Genomic DNA, 12,277 nt, shown 5'->3' with positions numbered 1-12,277 from the left:
AATCCAGGTAACTAGAACAATGATGCCTAGGTAGAGAGGAAGGGCTATCAGTGATACCACTCAGCCAGCCCCACAGGCTCCCTCCTCCCAGTTTCACCACAGGGGAATTTGTACAGCTCCTTCCAAACAGGAAGGATTTCTTTTTCCTTTCCCTAAGGTCCTGTCCACATGCCCATGAGCATCATGGGGGTGGAGCTGCGTGCCTCTCCACTCCTGGCTAATCTGGACAAGCTTAGGCAGCAGCTCCGGCAGCAACCTGCAACAAAAAGTCCTTCAGCAAAAGCATGATGCACTCCAGGGTCCTGTTGCAGCACATGCTGTCTGCACAGGTGTCCTCCTCCCTTTGGGCACAGGTAGCTCAGGCTGCCCATTACCCTCTTTGAAAGTGCCTTGCTTGCTAAGCTTTTCGCATTTTTGGCAGGTGATGCACACAGTGTTGATGCACACAGTGTTGATGCTGAGTGGCAGGCTCTGTCCTGTGCAAGTTGGAGGAGAGCCCATCTGTACCTCAGCTCTGCAGGAGGTGTAGAAAAGTCACTAGCATGTTTAGCTAAGAAGAAAGTCAGTCATGCTTTTGGATGAACCCTAAGAGGGATGGCGTATGGCAGTGGAGGAAGAGAAGGATGCCGTGTCAGAAGATCGATCATAAGTACCCCCATCCCTCTCTCCCTCTAAGGGGAGGGAAAGGCTCCAATGACAGCCTTGCCAGGATTGACACACTGAATTGAGGTGCTGAGGAACATCCTTGCTACACAGGACACAAATCAGCTGAGGAGCCTCAGGAAAGCAGAAGAGGCAAGTCCCCACCTAGCAGGGGACTGCACATTGATGGGGTTGGCCAGAGTCTTCCTGGAATGCAGGAGATGAAGGGACCTGCCATCTTTATCAAGGGTAGCCTGAGTCCCTTTATCACCCTGATTAGACACAGATCCTGCCAGGAAAGGAAGAGAAAAATGGAGCAGGTCCATAGTCCTCAAGAGAGAGAGCAAGATGCCTTTTAGCAGCCCTTTGCACTGTCAAATTGAGGGAACGAGGGTTTTGCTGAAGAACGCAAGCTGAATTCATGATGGTTTGGGGCACAGGGAGAACCATCTTCCCAAACAGAATAGATGAGAACACCCTGGAGGGAGATGAAGTAGGTTTAACGTTTTAACAGCTGTGAACTCCTTAGGCTAAACTTCAGCAAAAAGTCTGATTTGGACATTACGCTGTGAAGAGGCTGGAGTGGACTGGAATGATACTAAAATGATTTCAGCAACCAGACTTATGTTGATATAGTCTGAGACATTTTCAAGTTGCACCATCTGATTTTTAAGAGGTCCTGGAAAAACCCCACAGGGACTGCTGGGAGCATCTTCGAGAAATGAAACCTAACCCCTCAAACCCACACAGAAGAGAAGGGCTCATTCTTCTTTTGACTTGTTCTCTTCATAACTGCCCTTCTATATTCCATACCACCTCTAAGGGGCCAACGTGAGCCTCCCTCAGCTATTTTCAAGCTTTGCTAATGTACCCTAAGAAGTTACAGAAGTTATTTTGCCCTCTCCACCAGTGTAGCAGAGGACAACACCTCCACCAGTGGGACAATACATCCAATCCAATCTTTCCAACTGGTCACCAACTGGATCAGTTTGTTCCTTAAAACACTGAAGCCTTGCACTGCCAGTACAGCGCACAGAACTGCTAGATAAATCTTCGTTTCCTACTATTTCATTGTTTTGACCTAACATCTTCAAAAGTAGCCAGAGACATTTCCTTTAGCCTCCTTATTATCTTAACCACTTCAGAAGCAAAACAAAGCAGACAACCTACCCTACAGTCTGTCCTGCATGCTTTGGTTTGTAGAGCAGAAAGGGTAATGCTGTGTGAGATAACTGGGAAGTTGCACCTAAAGGCATTAAAACCTTGCAAGACATGAAAAGTAGCTCAGAGCTCACTAAGAGCTCTGCCTTTGTCTGAGCAAGAAAACTGACCATCACCACAAAAAAATAAAACAATAATCACTGCTCAAAAATGCTGAAGATGGAAGGGAACCTTTGTTCTTTAGCAAAGATAACAGAGGAGTTGTGAACAGTTTTCCAAGTGTGTCAGGGGTGCCTTAAAGCAGAGCTGCAATGGCAAAATAGAAAGCACCAAGAGAAATAGCTTGTGCTGATAAAAGAAAAACGGTTTCAAAGCTTATTGGAGCAGCATGCTCTGTGCATATACATATATACGTATGTATATATACACATATAGATACAAACAAATATATATAAATATATAAAAGAAACCTCCTACTGACACTTGGCAATTCTTTAGAAAGGACTGACTTGTGCAATGTTGGAAGTGTTGTTCGTTTCTCAGAAGAGCACACTGTAAAACCAGCTATATTATGCAGACGGATAAATGCTAAACTTAGGCAAGTTTATTTTACTTCCTGCACTTCCTCAAGCAGACACAACTTGTTCAGTGCTCCAGCAATACCACCTTATTCTTCATCAGCTCACGTGGTTCAGATCTTGTGGCCTCTGCTTCAATCCCTGCCTCATATGTCAAGCAAGACAACAGCTCGCATGAACACAGCGGTAATCTGCTGCTGGCAAGATATCACAGTCACCTATTTTATCTTTGATCCTAACCCCAGAAGTGTAGAAAAACTGCCCCTCTCCTGCAATTCTATGAAAACAATAACAGCATTGACTGACTCTGGTTCAGTACATAAAAATAAGTTATCAAGAGAACATAATTTGGCGACATTCCATGTTAGTCAGTCCGTACTGCAGAGAACACCAGGCATCTACAGGGAACTTTCATCTAAGCTGGTTTTCCCCCTCCCCCAAACAAGAAAGATAAAAGATGACAGTGTTAGCCCAGAACAATAAGTCATTGAGAAAATAAAATATAGCAAAGATTCTTTTACCTCTTTGAAAAAGAAAACGCAACAAGTGTGAAAGATGTTGTTTCTCTCATTCTTTGAGGAAGTCACACTGGAAACTAGTATTATAAGTTTATTACTTAAAAAAATTGCCTTAATATTACACTATCATTTTATTTCCTTCCTGTCCATAGCACATAACTGTGCAACACATGTCCAACCACTGCCGTGATGAGAAATTGCCGAGAGCAATTTCTGATGCTTATTATGAAGCTGCAGCTGCAATGCCACCCTGCAGCTTGCTGGGAGTTCTGGAAAGGGGTATTTCTGAGTCCAGCCTCAGACACCACCAACTTTCAGTAAAGCTTAATCCCACCCTAGGTAGGAATATGCAAACAGTGGGTGTATTTAACTCTCTGAAAGAAACTCACTCGCGGTGATTTTTAGGAATAGGTTTTCCTGAAATAGGTAAAACAAATGCTGTATTCAATTCTACCAGAAAGCTCCTCTTAAGTAATTCCAGGCAAATACCCATTAAGCAATGTAAAAGCAGAGTTAAGCACTGAACAGGAACTCTGGCATTACATGCTGAGCACCATTTATCACTCTAAACCAAGAGGCAACTGGTGAGACTCTCTTACTTAAAGAGGCATTTCCCATTAGCTAATTAAATTAAACTCTAAATTTAGTAGCTCATACTTGCTCTTAAATTGACCTGTTTTATCTCAGCATTTGCTGGGATGGGGAAAAATATCACATTACTATATACAGTCAGTCTTTCTGCGAGCAGACACTGAGCCTGAGTGGCAAAAAGCCTGTATAAAAATGCATGTTTGTTCCAGAATTCAGCTGGTCACTGTTTGCCAGGAACGACATCAGAGTAATCTTTTAATACTCCAGCCAAGTGGTCGTTGTGAGTCTTAAATCGACGTTTCTTCTGAGAAGCAGGTTTCTTCCTCCTCTGAATAGGAGCCTACAAGAAGAAAGTAAACAGTGCTCACAAGGTCTGCCCTCCAGTTGCAACATCTGACCTGATATGGGACACTGTGCTAGTCATCACTGCCTCAAAGGCTGTTGCATAGGAGAACCCTGCTTGGAGAGGTGGGTAGGTGTGAGAGGAAGGTGCCTGATTTGCAAGAAGCATTCGCATTCAATTCAAATTCAGGCAGGGGACATAGCAGAGCCTCCCTGTCTTGTCCACTGTAGTAAAGCTGGTGCTTAGAACTAAAGTTTCCAAACACTCCTACACAGATACAAAAGTAGGTACATACCCTGTAATGTTATCTGGAATTATGCGCTCAAGGACTTTGCTTTTAACACGTAAGGAATCCACAACAAGTGCCTATATAATGACAGGCATCAAAAGAACTAACACAGAGACTAGTAGAAACCAGGAAAAAGTCCCATGTGGAAGGACTCGGATGCAAGGGCAGTTTGAAGCCAAGTGCAGAAGAGAAAATAAATGATGTATCACATATGAATCTATGTAAAAAAAATGCTTTAAAGCCAGAAAAAGAAGCATCTTTGGAGAACTTGCAGCTATTTTGGCCTCTTTGTAAAGCATGAGCACGTTGCATTCAGCTTGGGGCAGCGTGTTTGTACAAGGGCAGGTTACATGGTTCCTAGCAGGATTTCAAAGCTATTTAGTAAAAAGGAGGAGGAGGGGAAAAAAAAAAGGTTGGGGGGGGAGGAGAGGAGGGGAAGAAAAGCTTCTCCCAAAAAACTAACTGGTCTTTGCTCCGAATGCATTGTATGACTTTTAAGCAGAAGCCACCACTGTGCAGCATACAGGTATTTGGGACATTTGCCCTCTTTTTGATGCTGCTTGGATTACACTGGCTCAAATAAGTTACAGAAACACTGACTGCTGGCTACAGCATTGTTTTTTGAAACTTTTTCTTAAATTGGTCCAACCAATTGGACCAATATTTGACACCTCTTTCTTTTGGAATTAAGATTGAGGGGTTGCGAAGGGGGAATCTCTGAGAAAGATTTGTAATTTGTAACTCTTACTATTTTCTTTGGTCCAGCTTCTTGCATGGAAGAAATACCCTGTCGTTTCAGATACTCTTCAATTTTCTCCTCATCCATAGAATCCACGGGAATGCTCCTCCACAGCTTCTGAAATTCTGAAACACCAAACAAACCCTCATTTTATATCTCAGTGAACAAACCTTGGGCAAAACCCTTGCATGAAGGGAAAGAAACAGACTGGAGTTCAAACGCTGAAGTATTCTGGCACATCAATCTGTGACTGTACAGATGCAGCAAAAACTGCCAGCAGTCACCAATTAGCACAACCTTTATCCATTCCAAATGCCAGATGCACTTCCTAGAGAGAGGGAGCGCATGCAGGTGAGAAAGAGAGAGCGCGAGAGCAAGCGGGAAAGACGGGCTGATTCTTATCTGTGTTGACAGTGCTCCACAGAGTCCAAGCAACAGAAGCACCCATAGGCAAAGTGTGTTTTTAATGTTAATTTGCCACAGAGCCTATCTTTTTACCTAGCATCTTTATAGCTGCTTAGAGTATGTGACAATGTGTTTTGTAAGCCTCAGTTCAAAACACCTTGAGGAGGGGTAATAACTAACCATAAATGGCAACTTCATTTACACATCTTCAGCTGCCAGTGTCACAGGAGACTTGTCATCTCATACTCCAATTTAGTGAACATTCAAGACATTTACTTCAGTGGTTTTGAGCTCGTTTATCACTGTAACGTAATACATACCATGCTGTACAGATAATAAATCACTAAAATTCCTCTGGTGTTAAGAGGAGAGATACCTTAAAAAAACACAGCATCAGGAAAAAAGACAGAGACAGTAAGTCTTAATTAGAGCAGCTGCCATCTGCCTGAACACTTTCTGCATCATGTAAAGTTTCAGTCTCTGGAATGTCTTCTCCAGGCTGCGGCTGGTACAATTCTACCTCCCTTCATTCCCCAGGCAGTAAGTTAGATATATCCTGTCAGCAAGTTTGGCTAACAAACTATAAATAAAACACGAGGCACACATAGCAACGCAAGACTAAATTTTTCCCTTTATTTCCAGATAAATTTAGTACACAGTTGTCAAAACAACCACAACTTTTGCATGCTTAAGAAGTAGTCTTATGCAGCAGGTGATGAAACACTTCAGTGACGACCTGCCAAAGATGCACCAGCTCTAGACACACTGCAACAAAATAGTACTGTACAAAGGAATAATTTAGAGAATTTGTTGCTGCACTTGGACCAATTCCCTTCCTAAAGCATTGTGTTTTTCTATCGAACTACGTGCTTTAAGTCCCAGATCTTTCTTTTCTTCCCATTCCTAACACTAAGGGGCTATTCAAGCTTCCCAGGAAACAAAAGAAAGGAATTTTGCCAGTGAAAGAAAAAAAGGATTTTTAGTAACTCAGTGCTTTTGAAGAAAATTAAATCCTGTTGAAACACCGCTTTCAGTTACATGGAGATAGTACTCAGCCTGCACCTCTCTCTCATGCTCAGGCTACACAGCACAGAGTGGGATCACAGACTGCAGTTTCCAGATAACTTAATGCAAGGACTGACACTGTGGTCAAGACATTCTGTCTGCTCATTCATTTTGGGTGTGATTCCAGGCTTTTGGCATAGCTGGTGGTGCCTGCTATCGCAGATCATCTCTCACCTAATCCTGTTGCAGCAGGTGGAGAAGGTTGTGTCGTGATCAAAGGTGAACATGTAAGAGGCTGATTTCTCAACAATGAGCACTCAAATATAAGTTTACACAGCAGAAGATGGAGTGAGGATCCTACTGCATCTTTTAGACTGAGCACAATACGCTCTTTCAAGCTATCTCCTTTCTGTTCAGACCCTCTGTCCTGAATACTCGAGTCCCCTCAACTGGACACCAAGACATGGTGGTGTTTGGAAAGCAGAATCAAATGATGGCTGTGCAAATGCAGTATCACACTTCGCGGGAAACCATATTCCAAATCATGTATTCCTGCAACTCACATATTAAATGACAAGGCTGCACATAAATCACAGAATGGTTGCGGTTGGAAGGGACCTCTGGAGATCATCTAGTCCAACCCCCCTGCTCAAGCAGCGTCACCTAGAGCACATTGTATAGGCTCATGTCCAGGCGGGTTTTGAATATCTCCAGAGAAGAGATATTCAAACAACCAATATCTATTCAAACACAGATACTCCACAACCTCTCTGGGAAACCTGTTCCAGTGCTCCATCGCCCTCACAGGAAAGAAGTTTTTCCTCATATTCAGATGGAACTTCCTGTGGTTGTTTGTGCCTGTTGCTTCTCGTCCTGTCGCTGGGCACTGCTGAAAATAGTCTGGCCCCATCCTCTTGACACTCCCCATTTAGATATTTGTATACATTGATAAGATCCCCTCTCAGTCTTCTCTTCTCCAGGCTAAACAGGCCCAGCTCTCTCAGCCTTTCTTCATAGGAGAGATGCTCCAGTCCCCTAATCATCTTCGTAGCCCTCAGCTGGACTCTCTCCAGTAGTGCCACGTCTCTCTTGTACTGGGGAGCCCAGAACCGGACACAGTACTCCAGATGTGGCCTCACCAGGGCTGAGGAGAGGGGAAGGATCACCTCCCTCAACCTGCTGGCTACACTTCCTAATGCACCCCAGGATACCATTGGCCTTCATACATGAATATTAAACAGATCCCAGTTAAAGATACTTTGAAGCTGATTGTGTGGTACTGCCTTTGGCTCTGCACAGACAAGTCCTTTAAGAACTGAAGAGTGCAGGCCACTTCCCTAAGAGGTATGTGACAGGCACACATACACTAGGGACAACAGATGAGAGAATTGATAACTCTGGACTTTTACATGACACTGACCTTTTAGTTATGACACTCTGCTAGGAATAGCAGAGTCTCCTTATTAGAGTTCGCACTACATGGACAAATATACTCTGGTGCAAAAAGAGCTAGGGATAGATACCCAAGGTTAACTGTATACATTCTTTTGAAGAACAAAAGTGAAAAATTAAACACTAGAAAATAAATGGCCAGCTCTTCAAGGATCAACACGCACAGAAATGCAGATCATGGTTAATCTCTAACCATGGCACTTCTCATTTCTTGTAATGCAACGGTTACACTGTCATTACAGCTTCATGCTCGCCTTTTAAACTTGGCCAACTAAAAAGCACAGGACAAAGGTGGAGCAGCGTACAGAGCAGTCACTCTTCAGATGCTTGTGCATACTAACAGTTCGTATTTGGAGTGCCACCTAAAGGGAAAAAGAGATATACCTATCATCTCGTCACAAAACCAGTTCAGCACAACTGCAGACCCTGAGATAAATGCAGCAGGACTGAAGAGAGAGAGAAGCTGTCTGTCTGGCACTGAACCATTTCTGTGTTACCTGTCAGATTTGCTCACAAGTCTCCAAGGACTGTTACCATATCAGCTAATGAAAGTTCAGACCTGAGGAATGCTATTCAAATTATTGTGACATCCTCTGTGAGCCATGAGTGCCTATGGGAAAAGCTGGCAATAACTACAATTCTCAAGAAACAACTTTGCACATTTGTAATTGTGGTATTTCTGCACCTCCAGCCCTAAAATTCAGACACTTAACCTGTGATAGAATGAGATCTCTCCAACTTCTCTGAGCAGCATCTGCAATACCGTTGCCCTGGCTGGGGGCCTTCGCTATGGCTCCTAGCAACAAAGGGGGTCACCACTTGTAAAAAGCAATAGTTTGCGAGAGGGGTCTGTAATGTAGAAACGGCACAGAAGGACCTCATTACTGTCCTCCACTACCTCTGGAATATTGGTCCAGGCAGGAGGATGCAGTGGACCAGGGAGAAGAGAAAACACAAAAAGAGAAATGCAGTGATCAGCTGATGCGTCTGAAGAGCAGACAACATAATGGTGACAGAAAGCAGTTCCTACAGGATGATCTCAAAATACCATATCCTTTTTTCTTTTTTTAAAAGGTCTTTCTTCTGTCTATGGACAAAGCACAGAAAGAGTTTGGTACCTCTGTGAAGGGCAGGAGGAGGATGTTGGAGCAGTAAGCTTGCCACACGCTAGCCTGCTTCAGCCAACCACAAAGAACAGGTTCAGTTGCATGCATTCGTGCAGTACACACAACCATTACAATTACGGAGCGAATCCAATTTTCCTTCTCCATGTCTTTTCAACTGCTAGGTGATCTTTACAGCATCAAAGCAATGTGAAGGTGGGAGAGTCTTCTATCAGATACATTAAACTATTTCATAGATCAGAACAACTGATATGACAGCTTTGGAAAGAAAGAAAAACTGTCCAGTAGTCAAGATAATGAGGCTTCCTCTGGCCACAGCAGACTGCAGTCAGACAAGCTGACAATTCCTCCTACTGCTTAGGCTGTAGGCATGATAAGATAGAGCCCAGATAAAATCTCTTGGTAAGAAATTTTCAAGAGGTTTCTGGCCAAAGCAACACAAGTGCTGTGAACCCTCAAGGAGGTACATGTTTTCAGGAGATAACTCATGAGTCCTGGTGCCAATGTAGATCTTCCCCAGAACAGGCAGCAAACTGTGGCCCTGACACCATGATGCAGGTGTTTGGTGTCTTTTTTGGATTATGATTTGAAAAACAAATCCCATCTGCAAAATCATGCGATTTGATCACCAAAATATTCTAACTCAGAAGCTTGTCAGTGTTAACACTAATCACAGGCTGCTCCCTTGCTCCTCCAAACTCCTAATTTCTCATCTTTCATGTAACCGGAGGAGGGAACAAGAAAAGAGTGCCACACTCCCCACAGCTGACCGAAAGGCCAGTTCAGACATTGCCTAATATTCTCGAACCTCAAGATGTCAGCATGCATGGACTTAAATGATGAGCTTCGACCAGCAGTAACAAATATAAGGCAAAGCAGAGGGCAGCATAACAAAGATTTTTGCTAAAGGCGTCTCTGAAATACCTGAGGGGAAAGGATGGTACAGTTAAGGCAACTTCACTGCAATCACAGAGTGCCTGATACACAAAAGCAATCTGCATTGACATTCCCTGGGAATGATTGTATTTTAACATGCTCTCCTTCTACAAATGCTTATATCTGGGGGAAAAAGTCATGAGTAAATGGCTGTATGGCCACTTTGGTGCAGTTTATCTCCGACTGCCACACCTGCTCTCTTGAGAAGGTTGAAATGGTTTCTGCAGATACAGTTTTATATCACACCAGTAACAAAATCTGTTAGAGATTTAAAAAAAAGCTTAAAAAGTCTTCACTCAGCCAAGCTAAAAATCTGAGCACAGGACAAGAACAGACAATGACATTTCTCTAGAAAGGACAGAATGAAAGAAGTAAACAGTTAGTGGGGAAGATGGAGTCCTGCTTCCTAACAGCCCTAGGGAGTACAGTGCTAGACTTATACCAGAAAGAAAAGGTGCTTGAATCTAAGTTTGTGCTGCCCCTGGACCAGCTTGGAATTAAAAGCCAAAGCCATAACTCATCACTGATCCCAAGAAGTTTTTACACTTTTAAACTTAACAGGCTTCGGCCGTTCTCAAAAACTCTTCAAAGATGCTTCGGAACAATATTAAGAATATATATAACTAAACATCCAATTTTTTCAGCGTTAAAATACTGTCTATACTGCATTCAGATGTGAAAGACATCTTTAACAGTGAAGCAATCAGATCGGCCTTTCAGCATTCAGCCAGCATGGTGCAAGCTTGGTTCACAAATTAAGTGCTTAGCCCCAGCACAAAAGGGCAATGCTTTACTTGGCTGAAGCACCTGAAATCTAGCCCAGCTTTTACTGACAGAAGATTAATTAGTCAGGAAGTCAAGAAGGAACAAGTGCAATCTGAACCTTCTTTAGCTAATCACATAAAAATGAAGAACAAAAGCCATTCCTTACTACAAATACTTTCTCCAGTATGCTTAAGATCATGATATAGTACTGCGGTAAGTTGGGATCTCTTTTCAAAAGGGGAGAAAGAAAAGCTTGTTCAGCCATCAAAACAACTGTAGTCAACGTAGAGATATAGGCACTGCCAGAGGGAAATTCTTCCCACTGCTTCAGACAGCAGCCTCCAAATTGCCCCAGCGACTACTGAGAGCACTCAGGCAGTGATGGAAGAGGACATCTAACTTCTAGAGGATATTAATCCCAGACAGCATATGTTTAAAACTGTAGTGTGTCATACAGCAGAATCATGCACTGAGAAGTGTGGAGCCCTTTTTTTCTAAAGGTGAACATAAACCAGAAACATTTTGAACTGTCATCAGCTGCTAGATCAAAGAGTCTGACAACACTTCAAGGCTTATTTTGCAGTCTTCTAAAAACATAGTTTTAACATTGCAGGAGATAATGAGCTGAAATAGTACTGCTAGTGCAGAAACGTGTCATAACTCAACCTGTACGCAGACAATTCTGCCACTGACTCCCTAAGAGACATGCTTCTAGTGCTCTGGAATGAATCTCAAAGAAAAATTGCTAATGAAGAATGGGTTTGCTTCTTCATAAGAAGTGGCTGGAAAAAAGCCCTGTTCCAGCTGCAACAAGTAAGTGAACCCACTCTGGGATGTTTTAAGACTTGTGGCATATGCAGGCAGATCACAAAATTCACAGAGGAGAAAGTATTCTGCCCCCTCTCAGAACAAGCATTGTCTTCTAAGAAAAAACAGAAAGAGCAGGCACAGAACAGAAATACCGCTTTTGTGATCAGATGGGAACATGCTGCCCCCTGTGGATGAAAGAAAGCAAAGAGACCTTGCATTACAGACACTGCGCACTAGCCGTCCAGTCATTACAGACACTACAGACTTAAATGTCTCCATCAGGAGATTGAGCCACTGGGCTTAAACATGTTGTTTCAAGCTTACTTTAACTTTTTACCCCACTTACATAGCAATGGCCTGCACTGCTTGCTCCTAAACACAGATCTGCAATGGATACACTGAAATTTAACTTAGTGAGTGAACAGCCGTAGATTTACATTGGTTACCTGTCAAAGAGCAGATTTTTCTTGCTAAGCCTTTTAATAAAATGAGCTCTTTGGTTAAATTTCACAGTTAATCCTGGAGTTATTTCAAACAAAGAGCAATAGGCCAGAGATCTCCTCTGCTAACCCTTTTAAGAATGGTTGTGTGCAAATTATCCAGACCAAAAAAAAAAAAAAAAAAAGTTAAAACCTAGAAGTACACAGGAAGAAATAATCAGGAATTGTGACTGACAATACAACCAGTAGCTGCTTAAAACTTAAAAGCTTTGTCTTAACTGTTGAGGAACATTGATTTCTAAAGGGTTTGGTAAGATTCAGATCCTTAAGACCTGTGGGCTGAAGAGACACAATCTGAACAGGATGACAGTGTTGATGGTAAACTTGCAGACATTTGGGAAGTTAGGAATTCCCTACTGAATGCAGGACTGAAGGCTTATAATTCTGCATTTCAAGTATGGTTTGGGCTGCCACTTTGA

At 42.8% G+C, this 12,277-nt stretch overlaps 1 protein-coding gene across 2 annotated transcripts in view; it reads right to left on the bottom strand.

Moving 5' to 3' along the window:
- Positions 1-3,279: 3,279 nt before the first annotated feature.
- The window catches only part of GTF2E2 (general transcription factor IIE subunit 2), a 28,351-nt gene continuing 19,353 nt past the window's right edge, over positions 3,280-12,277 (bottom strand). For both annotated transcript variants that reach the window (XM_067297369.1, XM_067297370.1), the window contains exons 7-8: positions 4,871-4,986; positions 3,280-3,830 (exon numbers count right to left, since the gene is read on the bottom strand). In XM_067297369.1, coding sequence (XP_067153470.1) covers positions 3,711-3,830; positions 4,871-4,986 — 236 coding nt within the window. In that variant the 3' untranslated portion in view covers positions 3,280-3,710. The remainder of the gene's footprint in view (positions 3,831-4,870; positions 4,987-12,277) is intronic.

This window comes from Apteryx mantelli, chromosome 5 (genome assembly GCF_036417845.1).
Source record: "Apteryx mantelli isolate bAptMan1 chromosome 5, bAptMan1.hap1, whole genome shotgun sequence".
In the NCBI taxonomy this organism is placed as follows: Eukaryota; Metazoa; Chordata; class Aves; order Apterygiformes; family Apterygidae; genus Apteryx; species Apteryx mantelli.
This window is presented reverse-complemented; position numbering and strand designations above follow the sequence as displayed.